Source organism: Etheostoma spectabile, chromosome 7 (assembly GCF_008692095.1).
Source record: "Etheostoma spectabile isolate EspeVRDwgs_2016 chromosome 7, UIUC_Espe_1.0, whole genome shotgun sequence".
Taxonomy (NCBI): Eukaryota; Metazoa; Chordata; class Actinopteri; order Perciformes; family Percidae; genus Etheostoma; species Etheostoma spectabile.
The window spans coordinates 25,067,439-25,090,364 of NC_045739.1; the positions used below are offsets into that span (position 1 = coordinate 25,067,439).

A 22,926-nucleotide genomic window follows, 5' to 3' on the forward strand; every position below is an offset into this window, starting at 1 on the left:
TAATATACTAATGGTTTACAGAGTTTACAGGTGAATATGTACTATAAACATATATACAGGCGGCTATTATTATAGACAGAATTTTTACAGATGGATATATATAATAAGTTAGGTAAAACGAGCAGTATAACATTGGATTTCAAGGTAGTAGAAATAAAGTTTGGGCAGAAGCTATCCGAGTTAAAGTGCAGTGGAAAGTAATTGCATGTTACAGTTAAAGTAGGGTATTGCAGTATATGTAAACAATAGGTACTGTAAATAAACAGTCAGCAGTGCAAATTGAAATACCAGTCAAGGAAAGTAGTGCAAAAAAGATGCAGATATAAACACTTGTTACTGTAGTAACCGTCAGCAGTGCAGGCGAACATTATAGTATTGCAAAAATAAAAAAAGCATTAGTATTACTACTATTGTTACTCAGGTCAGGTTGCAGCAGTACACATTACACACTTCCAGGTATTAACATGTGATCTTCCTCTGGATACATTTCCCATAGACTGAACTGGCTGATTGCCCTCCTCTGCGCCTGTGAGCATGCTTTTCCTTCACATTCATCCCCCTCTCCGATAACGCGGGTGCATTTTTTTTTCTTTCAACGTCAGCGGGGAGGCGGCTACAGAAATAACCATGGCAGGTGTTACTGTGCACAGATGCCAGGTACTCTCACTTTACCACTTCTAGTAGGTGGAAAAAGAAGCGATGACAATGTGTTTTTTTTAATATTTATATATAAGCTGCAGCTGTTCCAGACGCGTCGCTCCACTCCACGTTCAAATCCAAGGACATCAAATCTATTTTAGGTCATCTTGCTGCTGCTGATGTTTTCTCTTCTCACGCTCTGTAAAGGTAGTTTTCCACCTGGCTGACATTCAGCCACTGTTGTCCCACTTACATCTGCAGACGAAGGCACTGTGTACCCAAATCTCATAGTCTCGCTATGATATGTGGGAATGAGATTTGAGCTAGGAGGGTCTGGCTAGTCCACACGGCATTCCTGGATGGGAGAAAAACCTGCTCTGGTTTATTCGCATTTCTTGAAACCAATCACTGTCATCTACAGGCCGGACAGAGCCACGGTGCCGCTGCAAAATAGCCTCGGGAAGGAACTTGTATTGGGAGAGCATGTGTACGTCCAAAGGTTTTTTTAGTGGTGCGACAGAAAAGTCAGGTGCTAATTTATTCGTGTTTTTCAATTACCTACCACACACTCTATGTATATCTTTATTATCTGGATTTATATTTTTCCATTACGAGTAATTACTCTCTCAATATTATTTATAGTATGGTCACACTCATTTATATTAGGGTTACTTTTGCTACATTACATATTCACTTTAATTTTAAGGTCACTTACTTACTTACTTCTTTTGTACTATGGCCACCTCTACTTTTTATGTAAAGCCACTTTACATTCATTCAATACTTTTTGCACATTGTCTGTTGTTTGCCTGTTTGTTGTTTTACTGTAGGAAACTGCTGCTGTAATAAGGGAATCTCCCCACTGTGGGATAACTAAAATATTATCTAAACTCTAATCTAATCTAATCTTATGATACGCTTCCTTTAGTGATTATAGGGTAGGAACAAACGACCCATAGCACCATATATGGTTTGGACGACTTTGATTTGGAATAGTTTCAGTACTTTACCAGTCTTGTTAAAGTTTACACGGTTGGGTAACAGAAGTTGGGTGTCCACTGCTGCTGGGATCGGGGAGTTTGTTGGTGTTATCGCGTGGCTTTGGTGTTTTCAAAAGGATTAGGGACTAACAAACTGACTAACCGGCAGAGGCTGCAGGTTGGAGAAACAACTCCCATGTTCGTCAATGGTAAACAGTTTTCCGCCATTTTGAATTTTTTGAAAAATACATTTTTGAGTTCTCCTCCTACACCGTTGCTCCAATTGCCACCACATTTTCAGTGAATTATCAATGGATCAAGCTTATCAAAAGTTTTTTCAAAGGAGTCTGGGGCCTTTGAAGAGAACATAGATAACTTCCAGTTTGACAAGCTTGCTCTTGTGTGTAATGCAGCGTACAGTTTTGCGTTCTCTAAAATAGTGAAGAGTAAACGGCCACTATGGCGGAACAAAGAAAAATGGGATGACTACATACGATGAAACTTCAAAATCAAGTGAAAGGGAGATCGAAGTACATGCCTGTGATTGCCACTTATCGCCATAAGTGCCGCCGAAGACCAAACAGAGATCTTTGAGATTGTAAGCAGTGTGGAAGTATATCATGAGAAGTGTGAAATATCGTTCTAAACCCAATAAATGATCGTTTTTTTCAACTGCATGTAACCATAGAAATAATCATTCAACTGCAATCGTGACTTACCTATGTGAAATGTATTACTTACGCAACATGTTGACCGAATGTAGGTTCTCGGGTCTCGTCACATTTCCGTCAGTTTCTACTCCGACACATTGGTCAAAACACGTTCTGTTTACATAGCTTCCAAACTCAGCATCCTGTAGAGCCGTCGTTTGTCCCCAAATACCATCAAAACTTTAAATAAAACGTTCAACACTTGTGTTCCTAAGAAGTTGTGTGTGGAACTTAGGACAATCTGAATGTCTTTGGGATCAGGAGATGCATATAAATAGCCCAGCGGCTGGCAGAGTATTAGTAGCTGTAGGGCAAAAGAAATGCTAATGCAGAGAAGTGTGTTGACTGAAAAGTTTCTCCTATACCTACAACAGAAAAATCGTTTGTCTTCCCTGAAATAACCATGGAAAACATTGCAAATATGAACAATAGATAGATAGATAGATAGATAGATAGATAGATAGATAGATAGATAGATAGATAGATAGATAGATAGATAGATAGATAGATAGATAGAGAAAATGACAGCTATCTGCAGTTTTTGGCTTTTAAACGTTGAAAGTAATAAATGGAAAATCCTCCTTCATGGTGCATTCACTTGCCTCTCTTGAACCCATGACGCATTCAGCTGCACCTTGGGATGATTTTGCCTTCCACATAATACAACGATCCCAGTCACTAGAGATGAGGCAAACAGCTTATTAAATAAACACTGGTATTGGATCGGTATTGGCTGATACCCAACGCCAGCTCCTACTCCTTAAAGCAAGAATTGACACATTACAAACTTAAAAAAAAGTGCCATTTATTAATACAATGAAATAGTATTCTCCTAATGCTCAAGCTACAACAAACAAGCTACACACACACATATATATATATATATATATATACTGAAGAGGCCCTGTGCTTGAAGAGGTCTGTCTTAAGTTTTTCTAGGCTACTTTAAGGACTCAAATGCACAATAAAGTGAATTTTCATGTTTTGAGACCTTTAACATTGTCCTCACCTTGCGCCTCTGTTTGTGTACTTTCCTGTTCTCCTGTCACTGTGAGTTTATCTTTCACGCATTCTTCATTTCTGAACCCTTCTCTCCGCCCAGCGGCCATTTTGGATGACCAGTCGGCGTGTGGTCGTGGCGAGCGCCTGGCGCTGGCTCTGGCGAGGGAGAACATCAACAGTCTGATGGAGGGCTCCTCCCAGGCGAGGGTGGAGGTGGACGTCTACGAGCTGCAGACGGACTCCCAGTACGACACCACCGACACCAGTAAGTCTCCATGCTCTCCTTCATCTTCCTCAATGCCTGAACGTGTGCCGCCGCTCTTCACTCAGAGCTATGGAGCATCAACATATGTTTAACAATAGTGCATCAGGTCCAGATGATTATCCCAGGCTCAGTAAACCTGCACTTTAAATAACACACGTGTTCATCGGAGCATCACACCAGAGAGCAAACAGGCTGTACAATGAATAGTTAAAACAGGGTTTTTTTCAACCCAGACTCTAATTTCCTAGGTTTTTGTGTCTAAGTGACTGATGGGAACAACAGTCTCTGACATTGGTCCAGTGTTGAGCGAGAGCAAGCTACGGTGTAAGTTAATAGGGCGATTCTCCTGTCGCTAAGCTCCGTCCTAGAACGCAGCCAATGACGGTCCAGCCTCAACGAGACGCCGACATCAGCTCGGACAACTCCATAGGAAACAACAGGGAAGCATAAAATTTGAAATTAATGGTGGATTTATGAAGTTTTATCTACTCAAAAACTTGATGAATAACCATAACCGTTACGCTAGACGCTAGAAACTGGGGTAGATTTCATCCCTTTCCACAAGCCGAAACGGGACAAGAAGAAATGTTAACTGTGGATCAGACTGTGTGGCAGACCAGAATATCAACTTAACGTCAACAAAATTAACAAGGACGTCTACATTTGTTCAAAGGTAAGGCAAGATTTAATATACTCATCACTTTGGGGACGAAAACATAATTATAGTAAGATAGAAACATTTGTAGAAACATTTAAGAAAACATAAGAAACATTTGTAAGCAAAAAAAATATATATTGTGCATTTTTTATCCTCAAAATGAACCATGAATGAATCCTTGTCTGCAAATTAATCCTTTTCTGCAGGATATCCAGAGGAAGATGAAGAACGACATGTAGAAAGACAGCAGTTAGACGAGCACCCACTAGAGTTGCCGACCAGGGACAATGATGAGCTGATGACATTACGAGCCACGCTAGCTCGGAGAGATGCAGAAATTAGTTTATGAAAAAAAAAGAAATCTGATTCCAAAACCAAGCCAACTAACCCCAGAAACATTCACGCATAGGGAAATCTCAAATGACCTCAAATATTGTGCTGGATTTTCCTATTCCCAATTCAATAATGCTGTTTTTCAAGTGCCAAGCATAAGCACATACCCACAAACTGAAGCCGTTAATTTACAAGCGGAATGATCAGTGCGTTACAGAAATGCCTTCATGTCATCAACTGCTACTTGTACTAATGAAATTGTGCCAAATTGAGCCAAATTCTGGGCCTAAAAGACTTAGCTTTCAGATTCCAGCTACCTGAACGCAGGGTAGGTACATGTATATCGTGCTGGGAGAACTCCCAACATGGCAACACAGAGACATCAACATTTCTCAGATGCCAGACAGATATAGAGAAGAACGTCCCAAATGCCTCGCAATGCTCGACTGCACCGAAATGAAAATCCAGAAGCCAAGTTCCCTGGGGCTGCAAAGACAAAGGTTTTTTTAATTATCAATCTACAAATACTTTGAAAGCACTAGTTGCGTGTGATCTGGACCCTTGTCTGACAAGGAGATTGTCAGAACTTCTTTGAAATATCTAAATGTGGGAGATGGTGTAATGGTGGATAAAGGGTTCTTCATTGAGAGTGAGTTACAGAAAATTGGCCTTGAAGTAAATAACCTCTTCCGCGCAGTAAAAAAACTCAAAAAATCAGCCACAGATTATGAAAAAGATAGCCGCTTACGGAGTACATGTGGAAAGGGCAATAGCCAAATTAAAGACATTGGGAGAATACCCAACATCTACGGAGCTCCAGAGATGAAATGGAGGGGGAAAAAAAACAAAAAAACGAAGAAATAAAATAAAATGTCCTGGGGACAAACACTAAATTTGAGATCTCGAGTTTTCGATAAAAACAGACAAAAAAAAGATTATTTTTTTTCCTTCATGTCAAAGTCATGGATTTTTTATTTTTTTCCTCCATGAAAGTTGAGATCTTGACTTTAATGGACGACAAAAACAGACAAACATAAGAAAATAGTTTTTTCCTCCATGTCAAAGTCAAGATCTCGCTAAACAAAGTCAAGATCCTGCAAATTAAACTCGAGATCTCGCTAAACAAAGTCAAGATCCTGCAAATTAAACTCGAGATCTCGCTAAACAAAGTCAAGATCCTGCAAATTAAACTCGAGATCTCGCTAAACAAAGACAAAAGTGTTTGTCCAGTACATGTTTTGTTTTTGTTGTTATTCCTCCATTTCACCACCGGGGCTCCGTAAACATCAGACTGGGCAATATTATCCAAATTTGGTCTGTTGTGAGCATCCATTTCCATTTTCCATTTTCATACTGTACTTCTAAAAAATATATAAAAATATTCCCCTAAACAGATGGGAAATGACAACAGTACATGTTTAATTGGTTGGTTGACTCATTGATTGACTTATTTTATTGATTTCTTGATGTACAGTGTTTTTATTGGTCATGTGCTGTCTAACATCTTGCTGAGGAAATAAAATGATCTTGTTGCCTACTTTGCTTGTATATTTGCTCACGAAAAAACAGAACCCAGTATTTCCTTTAGGCTTCCTGCTTTCTGGAAAAAGTTCTTCAGAATTAGTAATTTACCTGCCTGCTAGCTTAAACCTCATCCGATTGGGGACTCCTTTTCCCTGTACAGTTACCCTTTCGCAGCTGTGTGATTGACCATATCGCTTACTGGTGTTGTATATACAGTATCTGGTCTCTCACCTGTCTCTCACCTGTCTCTCTCCTACAAAACAACAATGAACACAAGGTCAGTCTGATAAGGCTCGGACACGACAAACATAGACCCAGTTCAGGTCGTCTCTCTGGTTTGGAACAGCTCGACGTAATGTGCTAAGCCAGCAATGTGAGCACAGTAACCAGGTCCCCTGTTTAATCCGTATAAAGATGAAAATGCTTACAAGCCAACTGCTGTATTCTTACTACAATGAATGTTAGCCTAACATAGCTCAGTCTCAATCTTCCACTCGCTAGTTAGCATCAACATCAGGGGTTGGCCATTAGTCATTAGACATCTGTAGTATTAGTTTTAATCACAGCAGGAAAAGCACAGGTGTTGTTGATGATTTGCAGTCGAGCTAATCGCTTCCACCTCCTGTAAAAACAAACCAGCAACCAGAAAGCTTTATCTTTAAAGACAGAAAGACAGACGAGGAGCGAAGAGACAACACGCGTGCTGCTGTTGGCCAAAGGAGACATCATCAATTAAAGCATCCGTATCTTCCTTTGCTGTTGACGCTACTGGATTTAATTAGGCAAGATTCATTTCACTCAGTCCTCTTAGGGCGTTTTCACACTGATAGTTAGTTTGGTCTGGTCCAAATCAGTTGATGAGTTTGGAAATTTGTAGCGTTGCCCCATGGTTTCGTTTCACATACAGAAAAATTCAAGCAAACCAAAACAATAATAACAATGTATCCTTTATTAGTCAGGAAATTACAATTTACACTGTTGGAATTACACACAGGCCTGAAATACACACACATGCTCAATGCCTATACAGTACATGCACTAAATGGAGAGATGTCAGAATGAGGAGGGGGGGGGGGGGGGGGATTGGTGCCTTGCTCAAGAGCACCTTGGCAGTGCCCAGGAGTGAACTGGGCCCTCTCCAGCTACCAGCCCCCCACCACACGTTGGTCCGCATGGGGACTTGAACTAGCAACCCGACGGACTCGGCTACTAAACCCCCCCCCCCCCAATGCATCACCAGTCCTTATTGGTCACATGTGTCTAGGGCAGGGGCAAGAAAGTGAATACCGTAAGAAGGTCCTGGTTCTGGGTAGGCCTGGGCACCGAATGCAATAGTTTTTAGACACTGGCCGAATTGCTTCTAAAGTATCGCGTATGAGGAAATGGTTCCAATAACACCCCCCCCCCCGCCACACACACACACACACACACACACACACACACACACATTAACTTTAAGCCCCTGTCCATACTGTCAGTGTTTATGTTTTTAATTAACTGCCTGTGATGGGCCAAAGGCAAGTTTCCGCCATGGAGGACAATTATGTTTCATTTCATTTTGGATCTAATTCATTCAGTTTATCATGAATATAATCGCATCATCACACTCGATGACTTTCTGCGTGAACGTGATGGCCGCCGACGTCCAGATGGATGATGCCGGTGTGTTTTACACATTCAGAGTGTGTCGTGAGGTCATCGCGACCGGAGAGCTCGGAGCGTTCTGCACCGGCAGCTGCTGTGGATGTTCATCGATTTTACCAACTGCAAAAAGACACTTCCCGTAGGAGCGGCACTTAGTGTGTGTCAGAGCGACACACACACACACACACACACACACACACACACACACACACAAATGGGCACAAATTGTACAGTACAAATGATGCAGTAAACAACATACAGCGTCTGTTCCTACAGAAATATTTTAGATAAATAATCATCAATAATGTGGTTGCAATAATGATAATAAAGATTGGTAGGTGGTGTTTGACGACCGGTTGGGGTTAGAATGAAGAGTGGCAATAACAGTCCCAAAAAATAGTAGTTTGTAGTAGTTCTTTGTAGTTCATAGCTTAGCAGGGCACTGTGGGGCATTACAAGGCCCAGCAGGACGTAGCAGGACATAGCAGGACGTAGCAGGACGTAGCAGGACGTAGCAGGGTGTAGCAGGACGTAGCAGGACGTAGCAGGACGTAGCAGGACGTAGCAGGACGTAGCAGGACGTAGCAGGGTGTAGCAGGACGTAGCAGGATGTAGCAGGATGTAGCAGGACGTAGCAGGACGTAGCAGGGTGTAGCAGGACGTAGCAGGACGTAGCAGGACGTAGCAGGATGTAGCAGGGTGTAGCAGGACGTAGCAGGACGTAGCAGGACGTAGCAGGATGTAGCAGGACGTAGCAGGACGTAGCAGGACGTAGCAGGGTGTAGCAGGACGTAGCAGGATGTAGCAGGACGTAGCAGGGTGTAGCAGGACGTAGCAGGACGTAGCAGGACGTAGCAGGACATAGCAGGGTGTAGTAGGATGTAGCAGCGCATCGTAGGATGTGAAGCGGGACCATGGCGACAGCTGCAACCAGGATTTTGGAGCCTCCCTGATCCAGGGGAACATGGATAATGGTGAACAGTAATAATGGATCAATAGTAGCAGCAGCAGAGTATTGCACAGATTTTAAGCCGGTGTCCTTGCACAATACTGATAATATTCAGATAATAAACAGATAATATTGTCCAGTTTCAAACTCATTCAATTTTTTTTCTTTTTCTAATGCTTCCCAACACTTTGTTTTGATGCTTGCTAATCCAAGTGCTGGTTAAAGACCTGATATCATGCTAATTTTCAGTTTTTTTTATTTTATTTATCGGCTAAAAAGGATCTAAAATCGCCCAAAGATCAGAAACTCAAGCAAGTTAATACAAAATAACACCCCACCTGTCCATAACGTCTCACCTGTGTACCCAGAAACCTTTGCTTTTCTATTTTTGTTCAAAACATTTCAGAAAAACGGATTCCGACCCGTGTCATGTCCCCTGAAAGGCACCGAAGCAGCTCTTATTACCCAGAAGCCTTTTTAGTTTTCTTCCTGCTGAGTGAGTGCATCTTTTGGGTTCTGTGTGCTCCTTTCAGAAATAGTGTGAAAAGCCTGTGATTATCTCCCCCTCGCTTGAAAGAAAAAGTAAATACATTTAATGAGTGTCCTCTGACCCTGTTTAAAAAGCTGTCGGAGACGAGAGAAGCTCCGGTTGATACGCTCAAATAATTCCCTTTTATATTCTAAGTTTTAATTGTATTGCAGATAATATCTAGGTTTTTTTTTTCTTGTGACTATGACTTTCCTCTCAGATATTCAGAGTTTTTCCATGATTATTGACAGTCAATGACTGTTAATGAGTTTTAATCGACCTATCTTCAAAAATTCATGAACTTAAAAATCAAAATCTGAAAAAACAGTACAACAAATAAGCCACACAAATAACTAAACACAAACACAACACACGTTACGGCTGAGTTTTGAAAATAGCAATTCTTGGTGATGTGTTCACTTGTTTCCATTGATCCAAAGTGGCAGAAATTAATTTTTTGCAGCTTTAACTTCTCCATTTTTTTGTTGTTGCTGTTTTTCACTCTCAGTGTGTCAGATCCTGACGAAGGGCGTGGTCTCAGTGATTGGTCCCGCCTCCAGCCCCGCCTCTGGGTCCACCATCAGTCACATCTGTGGGGAGAAAGAGGTGAGTCACATCTGGCTCCAACAACATGAAACCTCAGATGTTAAAGGGTAACTACTGTTTTCATCAACTTGGACCCGTTTTTCAGTATTAAGCACAATCGCTGCAGTCAGTATTACAAGGGACAAAGGCTATTGTCCAGGTTGTATTCACGTTTTAAAAAAAAAGTGCTCGTTTTGCCACTGACACTAAGTGTCTGACAACATAATGGAAAGGATTTCTAAGGAGGTCGATCTATCTATTAAAGAGTAAGATCCTTTTTCTTAACATAAAAACATCTGCAAAATTGCATTTGCTAAAGCAACCAGACTCAATGTAAATAAACAGTAATTTAAGCAATGTAAAATACACTTCATTCAAAGTGGACAGAAACAACATAAAACTATGAAAAGCCATTTTGGGTTTACTTTCCACTTTTTCAACAATCACAACTCTAGTGTCGCTTGAAATAAACACACAGCTCACTGATTAACATGTGAAAATATGTTGACTCTATACACGTTAAAAGTATTGTTTTTTTAAATGGAGTCTGGTGGGTTAAGCGCTAGCGACCTCAGAGCTGTTTCTGGTTAAACATAGAGGTCTCAAAGAGGTTTTAAAGGGGACATATTATGCTTTTCCGTGTTTTTTGTCATAACTACAATGTTTTCATGTTGGATTTTCATGTAAACGTTGCCATTCTCAAATAATGAGGCAAACGCATGTGAGACAAATCGCTGTGAGCTAAAACATTCAGATTTCCAAGTGTTATGCAACTTTAAGCTGGCCTTCTATGATTGATCATCTGCTCCAAGTAGGCAGGACTGGTGTGTTTTTTTGTTTTTTTTAAGCCACTGCGGTGTTAACATTATCCCATATAACTACATGCTAATGGCGGTTGAATCTTGGCTGCCGGTGTCTTTAAAATCTTCCCAATTCCGGGTCACATTACTCCTGATACGTTTTCTGTTCATGTAGTATTTGTTTAAAAGCCTATGTTTGCGTAGCATTTGTAGAAATGGCTGCTACATTCTATTAGTGGCCACTGCTAACTATAGTAGCTACATGGCTAATGGCAGAAATCCTTGTCATTGTCATAATGGCAGCCAATGTTATTAAATTCTCCCTAAACCCAGGTGCTGCTGAAACATGTCTGATTGAATAGTGTTTGGTTCAGAAGCCTTTACATGCAATTGTTGACGGTAGAAAGTGCTGCTTCATTCCACTACAATCTGACGTTAACATGCTGTTAACTATTAAGCAGCTATGCGCTAACATGACAAAGCTATAATCTCGGCCAATGCTGGTCATTTCTCCGGTCACTTTGTTGCTGGGACATGTCCGGTTGTGTAACATTTGGTTAAGAAGCCTTTATTGGTGATTTTTCACGACACAAAGTCATGCTATGTACTCCGTTGCAGTAGCTCCAGATGATCCTAGTGAAACACAGAGCAGAGGCTCCAGCGTTTCCAGGAAGCACGCTGTCCAATCAGAGCAGACTGGGCTTATTTCTCTTTTTTAACAGTAAAGCATGTGAACTTGTACAAACACAAATGCATATAAAAGTTAATCCTGAAAATGCTGTATAATAGTTCAATCCCTGCAGGGATCCTTTTCATTATGTTGACAGACAGAATGCATATTTGCAGTTTAGAGATACATTGCAGCCCAGTCTGCGGCTTCTGGGACACAGCGTTCAGGCTTAAAGGTCCCATGGCATGAGGTTTTTTAACATTAACATGAGTTCCCTCAGCCAGCCTATACTATAGGACAATAAAGGTCCAGGTTGAAAAAAAACTGAAATGACCCATTAAAGCCATTTTTGATGGATTTTAAAGGGTTTAACTTTTCTCAATCTGGTCTCTGAGCCTCTCACAGACAGGGCCCGTATTATTGGAATCCTTTTATTCTGGATTTAACAGAAGCTCTGCATATCAGGGTGCAGCTCAGCCGAGATAATGACTGTTTTCCATTCAAACCTCTGCAGGTGTGAGCTCAGGTGATACCGCTGAGCGGCGGATCACACGGGACATTTTGGCCTCTGACCTGATTCTTTCGTTCGTCGCTGCATGTGATTCATTTTCCAGTTTGTCATTCGTGTTCCATCTTAAGTACAGACACTGTGAGTCACAGGTCCCTTTGCTCTGTGGAGTTTAAAGCGCCCTTATTATGCTAATCTTCAGGTTGATAGTTGTATTTTGAGGTTGTAACAGAATAGGTTTACATGGTTTAATTTTCAAAAAACACCATTTTCTTGTTGCACTGCACATTGCTGCAGATCCTGCTTTCACCCTGTGTGGTTCAGGTCTCTGTTTTAGCTCCAGAGTGAGACATCTCCCTTCTGTACTATCTTTGTTGGGAGCTGCACATGCTCAGTAGCTCGGTAAGATCCCATCAGCTAGATAACTCTTTTTCCAGCTTTGGTCAGTCCAAGGCAGGATCAGCTGGGAGACGTCTTCTAGACCAGGGACACTTGTGGATTACATGCAGAACAGGGACAGGAAGTAGAACCGGGACAGGAAGTAGAACAGGGACAGGAAGTAGTTCTTTTGGAGATTATGGTCAACTAGTGTGTGTTGTAGCAGTATTTAGCCATTGAGAATGAGCTAGTATGCTAGCACTAGCATGCTACGGTTAGCCACCTCGTCTCTAGTGACGTAGAAAGCCGTGCAGATGTTGAACAGCTCACCCGGAGACTGAAGACAGAGGACACTCAGAAACCGGATCTCACTCAAACCAGCATGGATAGTTTTATATCCAAGTTTGTATGTGTGTGTAAGCACCAGAGACACAACATAACACTCCCAATCCCCCCCAAAAAGTGATTTTGTTTTTCATAATATGGTCACTTTAAATTGAAACAGAGCTTTATAACTCTTGGCGTCTAAAAAAATCAAAGTGACTATATGTCATTTTTCATACAATGGTCTTAAATGAAAAGAATGCTATTTTCATATAGTTTTAGTGAGGCCTCTTCCCAGGTTTTATTATTCACGCAGAATGATTTGCAGGTAGACGGCGTTATAGTCACACATTCTGACGGGTCACACATTTCTTTGTAACACTAGAAAATCCGGTTTTAGTGAGTATCCAGCCTGCTGAGCCAGGTAAAAGAAAGCAGAAGATTTCTTTAATTAGGCCTGATTGTATTTTAAAGTTATTTTAGAAGTTTCTTGTTGTAGTTATGGCTTATCACAGAAAATATGGAAATTAAAGGAAGAACATCTAAAAGCTAAAAGGGAAAGTGACATGCGACGGGCAAGAATCCGATTTAATCTCGGTCGGGCTTTTAATAGATGGAGACAATCACAGGATTGTACATAAGTCAAACAGTCCCCAAATTGGCTCTCAGGTACAGTATGTGTACAATATGTCTATTTCATTCATAAAATAACTTCACAATGCGCAATGTGGTTGCACGTCAGTAGACGCCATTAAATTACGGCGTCTTCCATTTGGCATGGACGTTTTGGTCTGTGTTGGCCTATCACTTTGTTACCTTGTTTGTTAGCTCACGAGACCTCCGATGTGGGCAAAGTTACCGTACACAACACTTCTATTAAAACGATGCATCTGTGACATATTCTCTGATTGTAAATGAATGATTTTCTGTGTGAGTAAAGCATTCATCCCAACTACATGACCTCCTTGCATAGCGTTGACTCAGTAATCTACAGTGGGTCATTTCCTCTTCTTCCGAAGGTAAAAAGAGGTCAACTTTTAAAATATAAAATGAAATCTACCCAACAAACTATTATCTATTATTAAAATATCATTAAAAAAACATATTGCCATGACAGACAGCTGAGATGACACCAATGCTCCCCAGAGGATGAGCACTTTTCATTTTTCCCTTCCTGGACTTTGCTAAAATAATGCTAGATTGCTAGGTTTTCTTCTTTCTTGTCTTCTCTAAAAACCCCATAAATCCTTTGATATTAATGTTTCATCTCAGTGGCGGTGAACACAAACTCTCGCTGTGATTTCGGCACGCATCACTTTTCTAATACCGCCGGTGATCCGGGCGTCGCTCCCTTTTCAGATATCATTTTTGAAAGTGAACAAAGACTCGATTATCAGCGAGCGTCAGCGTCTGATTAAAGCTTTCTGTTATCTGAACTTTCTGCAAAGCCTGCGAGGTTTGATGAATTCCATAAAAAAAAAAAAACACATTTGTTCCCTTGATGTTATCGCCTCTCATCCTCTTTCCTTTCCCCTTTATCAATCCCTTCCTTCCGTCATCTTGCTTCCATTCCTCGCTGTTCATTTCATTTTCCTTGTCTTATCCTTTGACGCCTTTCCTCTCTTTTAGTACACCTTTCTTCCCTTTCCCCACCCTAATGATTCTTCCTCCTCCTCCTCCTCCTCCTCCCTCATCCCTGCAGATCCCTCACGTGAAGATCGGTCCGGAGGAAACCCCGAAGCTGCCGTACCTTCGCTTCGCCTCGGTGACCCTGTACCCCAGCAACGAGGACCTGAGCCTGGCCATCGGGTCCATCCTGCGCTCCCTCGGCTACCCGACCACCAGCCTCGTCTGTGCCAAAGCAGAGTGTGAGTCTGTCTGGGATGTGTGTGATGTCGTCCATTTCCATCTTCCCCTCCACGTCTTACGGTATTGGGTACCGGCCCTCGAAATGCCTCGAGGAAACTGTAACTCTAACATATACTTACATATACTAAAAGAGAACCATGCTATTTTTAACTTTATGTAACCCGTCCCTGTAACACATAATAAAACGTAAAATTTACAGTAACTCACTGGCAACAATTGGCAGCAAGTTACTGTGAATTCTTTTTTATAGTAAAGGTACCGTACTTCCATTTCTTACGTATTCATTGCAAAAAAACAAACAATTAAACTCAAGAGGAGATAAGAAAGTAAAAATACAGTAGTTTCCTGTTTTTTTTACAGTAATGCTTTGACTACTGTGATTTCAACTGTAATACTTGTCGACAAGGCTGTAATGTACCTTTACAGCGTTTTACTGTAAAAATCATATACGGTAATGTTACTGTGAAATCTGAAGGAAATAACTGGAGATTTTCTTATGGCCGATTCTGGCGGGGGGGTTCAGAGTTTTTTTAAAACTTATTTTGTACATTTTATATAAACCCTTTATATAAAACCTTTTTTTCAACATTTTTCACATTTTTCTTTATGCTTTTTCAATGTTTTTGTCTTTGTTTCCATTAGTTGAAGGACTTCAGAGCTGAAATCATTAATAACAATCCAAGGCAAGGCTTTTTATTTGTATTGCACTTTTCGGCTGCAGCGCCATTTAAAGTGCTTTACATAAAACCTCAAACACATTATTATTAAAAATTACATAACATTTTAAAAAGAAAATGCAAAAGTAAGAACTGTAGACACATGTTAAAAACAATTAAGACAACCAGCGTAAAAGAATGAAATTCACAGTATAGTGCAGTGCAAATAATTAAACATAGGCAATATGGAAAAGGAAGGTCTTTTGATTTAATCTTTATATTGTTGACCCATCAAAAAATAAAAATAAAAAATCTTTTGTTGACACTTTTCAATCAATGTTTTTAATTTTTTCTTACGTTTTTGTCGCTTTTTTCAACACTTTTTTCCTTGTTTGTCACTTTTTTTTTTACGTTTAACACTACATAAAACTAATTTATTAACTTTAGTTTTACAGTTATTTTTGGAATTTATGGTCAATAAACCTCCTTTATAGGAAATTCTACCTAATGTTTGAGTTAGAAAAGCAGAAATTAGGAATTATTGAGACTAAAATTAAAGGAATGGATGTTGATGATAATCACAGACTGGAATATGTCAACTTTTACTCAATACTATTTCAAAAACACCTACATTTTTTGAAGACGCCCCAAAATTAATGAAAGTAGAGATTTGTACTTGGCAAAGAGCGTTGTGTGGAATCAATCATGTTATTTTGGGGAATTAAAAAGAACATTGTTCCCGAACCCAAGGACAACATGAGGGTTAAAAGAGCAGAGCAACAGTTTGCCGGGAGTTTGTTCCAGATATATGGAGCATAGAAACTGAATGCCGCTTTCCCCTTTTTCATCTATATGCGTTTCGGGAGTGTAGAAATCCACTTTTGCTAGATTAACGGCGGAAAAAAGGATCCGTGAGCGGAAAGAGAGAGAGAGAGAGAGAGAGAGAGAGATGAACCTTAACCCTAACCATAACGCCAGATACTGACTGGTTTTTAGACCCCCAGTGTCCCTAGAACCACCAATATAGTAAAAAAAACTGCACATTTTAGAATGGCCTTTATTGTGGGTTTGAAAACATCAACAAACACAAACAGTTAATGCTGTAGAACGTTTTATTTTATTATCCAGGTTGACAGTCAGTCATAATGGAACAATGACATACATACACCACTATAAGGAAGATTTTCTTCATAAAGACGTGGTATTGGATCAGTGCATGAACACCGGTACTCTCCAATACCGCTAACGCCATTACTGCAAGCTTTTCTGATTCCTGAATCAGAACATCTCTACTTTAAAGAGGTGATTAGTTTATGTAAAGTTGGGGTCATTTGGACATGATTCAACAGTATATATTATTAAGAAATGTATATATAAATCTGCAAATTCACACTTTTTTTCAAATTCAACCTTTTGTTTCCTCCGGTTCTCTTTCCTTTCCTTTTGTCTGTACTTTTGCTTCCTTCCTGTCTTACTTTGCTACTTTCTATTTAATCCCCTCCATTTTTCCTTCATTGATCTAACCCTTGTTTTTCCACCCGACTGGGCTGCCCCGGCTCACTGTTTCAACGCTCTTCTGCTCCGCTGCAGACTCTCGCTCTCAGCCTTTTAACGTATCCCCGCCTTGTTAACGCCGGTGTTTAACGGGCCTGCGGGTTGTCGTGAAACGTTGCTGTCCGCCAGTTCAACCCTGCTCGATGAATGCTTTATGGCGTCGATTAGACGAGACACTGCTTCGGTCAGGGCCGGACTTGGAGAGAGACTGAATCTTAAAACAGAGGTGATGCAAGAGCAGCAGCCTTTTTCTAAAAGTTGCCCAGGAAAACTTTTAAAAAGGAAACTAATCTACTTTTTACCATCTAAATGTGTTTTCAACTGCAGTACACTAGATATCAGTGAATATTTTTTATGAACATAGAATGTAAAATGAATGGACTTTCATCTCGGTTTATTGCAGCTGGAGTTTTTTTGGCAGTACTTGATGGTATCTACATGAGAGTGGCATGACACTGTAATGACACAGTCACCCTAACCCTAACGTGACATGACAACATCAAATGACACCGACTAAAAGAAGCGCTTATAGGTTTTATAGGGACGTTTCCATGCATGTACTTTGATACTTTTGCTCTTGTTTTATATTACTATTCAGGCTTTTAGCACTTATTTTAGCCTTTCTCTTAGACCTTCTGCTACTTTTTGTTACTTGTTGTTACTTTCCCCACGTCTCTTCTCTATACTTATATTTTCTCCTTTCTATGCATTCCATTCTGGTTAAACTTTAAACACTCTGACGCCCTTTCCATCCTCTTCCAAAATAAACACCCGGACCTCAACCCAGCCCCAGACCCATTGTTTGTCCTCTGTCCTGTGGTCCAGCAGCCTTTTTCCCACAGATCAGTAGGCCAATGTCATAGAATTAGAACCTTTAACCACAAACCCCAACCCAACCCCAAACCAACACCAACCCAACCCTAACCCAACCCAACCCCAACCCAACCCTAACCCAACCCTAACCCTAACCCATCCCAACCCTACCCTAACCCAACCCTAACCCAACCCTAACGTCCTAACCATCCACCCTACCCAAGATCCTAACCCAACCTAAACCCTAACCCAACACCATCCCCATCCAATCCTAACCCAACCCTACCCACCCCAACCAACCCAACCCTAACCCAACCTAACCCAACCCCAACCCTAACTAACCCAACCAACCCAACCCTAACCCAACACCACCCAACCCATAACCCAACCCAACCCTAACCCAACCCTCACCCACCATCCTAACCCAACACCTAATCCTAACCCCCCAAACCAACATCCCATCCCATCCCTAGCCCAACCCCAAACCAACCCCAACCCTAACCCAACCCTAACCCTAACCCAACACCTCCCAACCCTAACCCAACCCAATCCTAACCCTAACCCAATCCTAACCCAAACCTAACGCAACACCATCCTAACCCTAACCCAACCCTAACCCGACCCTAACCAAACCCATCCCAACCCTATATACTACGTACAGTAAACAGTATACTATTTCTTTATATAATGAACACCTGCTGCTACCCTATTGATTCCTAACTCCGCCCCTGCTGTAGGCCTGCTGCGATTGGAGGAGCTGGTCCACCGCTTCCTGATATCCAGGGAGACGCTGTCGGTGCGGATGCTGGACGACAGCCTGGACCCCACCCCCTTGCTGAAGGAGATCCGGGACGACAAAGTGGCCACCATCATCATCGACGCCAACGCCTCCATCTCCTACCACATCCTCAGGAAGGTCAGATGCCAAAGGTTTTATTGCTCCTTGTCAACACAATGTGTGTCACTAAGGTCTATGTAAAAGAGACTTCAGATACAGAATTAGAGACCACTAAGGTCTATATAAAGGAACTTCAGATACAGTATTAGGGACCACTAAGGTCTATAAAAAGAGACTTCAATGATACAGTTTAGGGGCCCAATAAGGGTCTATATAAGGACTTCATATACATTATTAGGGACCACAAGGTCTATATAGAGACTTCAGATCCAGTATTAGGACCACTAAGTCTAATAAAAGAGACTTCTATACACTCTATTAGGGAAACCATAAAGGTCTATAGTTACCAGAAGACTTCAGATACAGTATTAGGGGACCACTAAGGTCTATAAAAAAGACTTCAGATACAGTATTAGGGAGACCACTAGTTCTATATAAAGAGACTTCAGATACAGTATTAAGGGAACGACTAAGGTTCTATATAAAAAGGATATTCAGATACAGTAATTAGGGGACCACTAAGTGTCTATATAAAAGAGACTTCAGCTACAGTATTAGGGGAGCACTAAGGTCTATATAAAAGCATCCAAAGAGCACTGTGTCATGGGACCTTTAAAAAGTCGTCTTCGATCAAGACTGAAATGACACTAGCATTCATAAACAACTACAGGTATTACAGGAGAAATGAAAACCCTGTTACACGAAATAAAACAGCCTCTACGTCTTTATATCCTGCTTCATCTCTCTGTTTCTCCACCTGCGGTGGTTTCAGGGTAGTACAGGACTTTCAGACGCGGGTTGGTTTGCTGCCAAACCGGCCCGGTAGAGTCGAGAGACTTCACAGCCCCAAACTAAATCCACCAGCTCTTGGCAGGTTGCAGTTTCACTCTCTGCCCGGTAACCTTGGGGGTCTGAGAAGTTTTGAATACAAAATAAAAATAAGCGCTCAGTAACTGCCATGTTTTCCTGTTTGAAGCTCCGCGGCTGCAGGCAGAACACCTCACACACGAGCTCTGGGTGGGAGGAAAGGTTAACGGACTATTAACCGAGTCAATCTGGATCTCTTCACTGACAGGTTGCCAGTTCAAGTCCCAGCCTGGCTGCAGATTTCAAACCGTGTGAAGCAGACAACATGCAGACTTTCAAGCCACGATCGCGTTTTAGGTTTCTTTTAGAACGTGTTTACATACTTTAATTTTCAAAAGGCACTTTGTTTTCTCACGCTGTCTTTTTGAATTTAAATGTCTGAAAACAGATGTTTTAGCACCTGTCTCTCAAAGATTTTCCATTTTTTTGGGATCAATAAATATCTATCTATCTATCTATCTATCTATCTATCTATCTATCTATCTATCTATAATCAGATCTATCTATCTATCTATCTATCTATCTGGGCGGTTCTCTGAGTCATAGCAGCTGGGGAATGACTGTCAGGGCACTTTCTACCTGTGTATAGTATAGTTGTGACCTACCTACGCTCTAACAGATGGGGGGGGGGGGGGGGGGGGGGTGACAAGAAACATGACATTTCTTAACCCTCATGTTGTCCTCGGGTCAAATTTGACCCGTTTTCAGGTATTTTTTTAATCACAAAAAATGGGCCGTCAAAATAAGAGCTGAAAATGTCAACATTAGGAATATCAAAAACTTTGGAAAAAACATTTAAAAAAACACCCACAACATTGAGAGAAGTGACAAAAACGTCAGAAAAAGTTATATTAGTGTTGACAAAAAAAAACAACATATGGTCACTTTTTTTCAACATTATCTATTTTTTTTGTCACTTTTAAATGTTGTGGGTGTTTTTTTTTATTTTTTTGCCCAAGTTTTTTGATATTTTTTATGTTGACATTTTCAACGCTTATTTTGATAACACATTTTTTGTGCACACAAATTTTTTTTTTTAAATGAAAATTGGCAAAATTTTACCCAAGGACAAAATGAGGGTTAAGAGCAACTATTGGACAGATTTTTCCCAGATGACAGTGAAACGTCTTGATGTCTTTTTACATCAGAACGAGCTTCTTTCACCTATTATTCTCCTTCTTATTATTACCTCCCAAAACATCTCTGAACATCTTTTTACCACCGACAAATCCTGTCGTTGTTTTCCGACACACAATCACCGATTTGTGTCATTGTTTGTGATTTCTATTTTTTTTTTTTCTATGTACTTCCTGTTTCAAACATAATTTTCTTGTATTTTCTCCTCTGGGGACGTGCAGGCCAACGAGCTGGGGATGATGTCGGCCTTCTATAAATACATCCTCACCACCATGGTAAGAGACTCGTCCTTTTTTTAGTCTCACATCTTCCATTGAACTCCTTTCATTCATCCTCATAAAGACGATTGGTAGTCGTCTTTCATCTGTGCAACGAGTGGTTTCTTCTTCTCTTTTGTTCCCTTCGAAGATTATTCAAGACATGTTTAAAACATCTTACTTACTGGCCTTGATTTCAGAAATGACGGGGACAGATTGTTCAGGACGAGGATATTTAATAAAAAGATCCCATTTGTCTTTCCAAATAAGGGACACTGCCCCAGCGCTAAGAGACTTCCGTCAGATTATATGTTTGATATGTATTAATTTGATATTTATTTATGTATGTCACACGTCATCATTGTATATTTGAACACAATTTCATGAGGTACAATGACGCATGAAATGGGGAACCCTAAATTAGCTACTAAAAGCTTTTCAGAGGGGGCCTGAGGACATAAATTTGGAAAAAAACAGACAAATTTACCCTCAGTGTATTCTATTCTGTGATTTTGGGACTTCTAAAACAAGTGGATTGGATGACAGCAGGGACCTGTTCATTTTCGCGAAGGGTTAAAATCTCAGACAGATACGCCACTGATTGCCTTACAAACAAACATTAAAATCTTACAATTAGTGCTGTCAGTTAAACGCGTTATTAACCCATTTTAACGGCATCAATTCTTTTTTTCGCGAGATTAACGTTCTTTTTGGCCTAGCAGACTGAGTAGTTTTTGTCAACTGCTGTTTTTTATATATATATATATATATATATATATATATATATATATATATATACATATTTTTCCATGTTGATAAGAAATCAAGGGACATTTAGAATAGAAAAAAATGTGTGATTAATTGCGATGACATTAATGCGATTAATCGTGATTAAATATTTTGAATCGTTTGACTTTGCTGTTTACAATCAATTCTAAAATGCACTGGAAGCCAGTGGCGAGTGTAGAGGGGTAATTAATGGGGGCACACCTGGAGGTATTTGTTACAAAGGGGGGGGAGCGGCATTTTGCACAAGTGGAAGGCGGGAAAAATAAGTTTGAATGAGTCCAACATTAATCCAGCCTTGAACTAAACATTTTAATAAACACAGCGGGGGTGGGGGACATATCCGAAATTAAAGCCTATGCCCCCCAGGTTTTGCCTCCTCTCTTCTCTCACCCCAACCAGTGCCAACATATATCTTCTTTTACCCATGAATCCTCCTCCTCTTCCTCCTCCTCCTCCTCTGTCTCTTCTCATCAGAGATGCATGCTGGTCCCGTCGTAGTTTGTCATCGTTATGATTTCACTGTCTGGTGTCGTGCCCTTGTGCAAAGAGACTTTGCGTGGATAATAACTCTGAGTCCCGGTCTCCGCCTCCTCTCCAAACGCCGCCGTGTCGCAGGCTTTAACGGAGCCGCCTGCAAGGGAGGGCGCTCCACGCCACGCTGGCAAAAAAAAAAAAAAACACCCAAGGGCAAAAGCACCGTTCAACCAGCGGAAGCCTGGAAACGGACCAAATCGGGAAATTATTTCCCAACCTCACCACACACACACACACACACACACACACACTCACACACACTCACACACCCGCAGCACTGTCTTTGACCTACCTTTAACTTTGTGTTGAACACGCTCCGCCGACTGTGTCAATGCGACTCCGCTTCCTACGGCCGACGGTGTGTAGGGTTCAGTTTGGCTACGAGACGTCGGAGGTGGAAAATCAAGAAAAACAAAAAGGCTGCAGGAAAGAAGCTGAAAGAGACTTAGGGGCCCTGCATCCCTCATGATGTCCTCATGTTGTCCTCATGTTGTCCTCATGTTGTCCTCATGTTGTCTCAGGTTTGTCCTTGGTCACATTGACCCGTTGTCCTATGATCTAGTTTTCTTTTAATTTCCCCAAAACATATTGATTCCTGCGCTCTTCCAAGTAACAATCTCTACTTTCATTAATTTGCGTCTTCATTAATATTTATTAGCATTTGAATACAGAAATGGAAGGTTGTTGAAATAGATTGAGTAAAGTATGACATATCCAGTCTGGTTATCACCAGCCCTTCCTTTAATTTTATCCACTAATTCCTGAATTTCTTGTCTTTTCGTCTCACTTACATTAGGTAAATTTACTGAAAATTAGGTTCATTGACCATACATTTCAAAAATAACTGAGTTAAACTTAAAAAACAAAGTGACAAACATTGAAAAAGTGGTTGAAAAAAGGGACAAAAATGTGACATTCTGAGTGAAGTAATCAGTGAGTCCCAGGTATTGATTAATAATCTCATCAAACCCCTGCAGGTATATGTATGATGATATATGATGACGTATACGATGGTCATCAGAATCAGAATCAGAAATACTTTATGGATCCCCGA

General features: G+C 40.8%; 1 protein-coding gene across 1 annotated transcript in view; it reads left to right on the forward strand.

Annotated features, from left to right (window-relative positions):
• Positions 1-22,926, forward strand: part of LOC116693067 (glutamate receptor ionotropic, kainate 5-like) — a 277,749-nt gene that overhangs the window by 175,855 nt on the left and 78,968 nt on the right. The window contains 5 exon segments of the mRNA XM_032521753.1: positions 3,432-3,596; positions 9,742-9,839; positions 14,201-14,366; positions 18,128-18,306; positions 20,514-20,567. Of these exon segments, the coding sequence (XP_032377644.1) occupies positions 3,432-3,596; positions 9,742-9,839; positions 14,201-14,366; positions 18,128-18,306; positions 20,514-20,567 (662 nt within the window).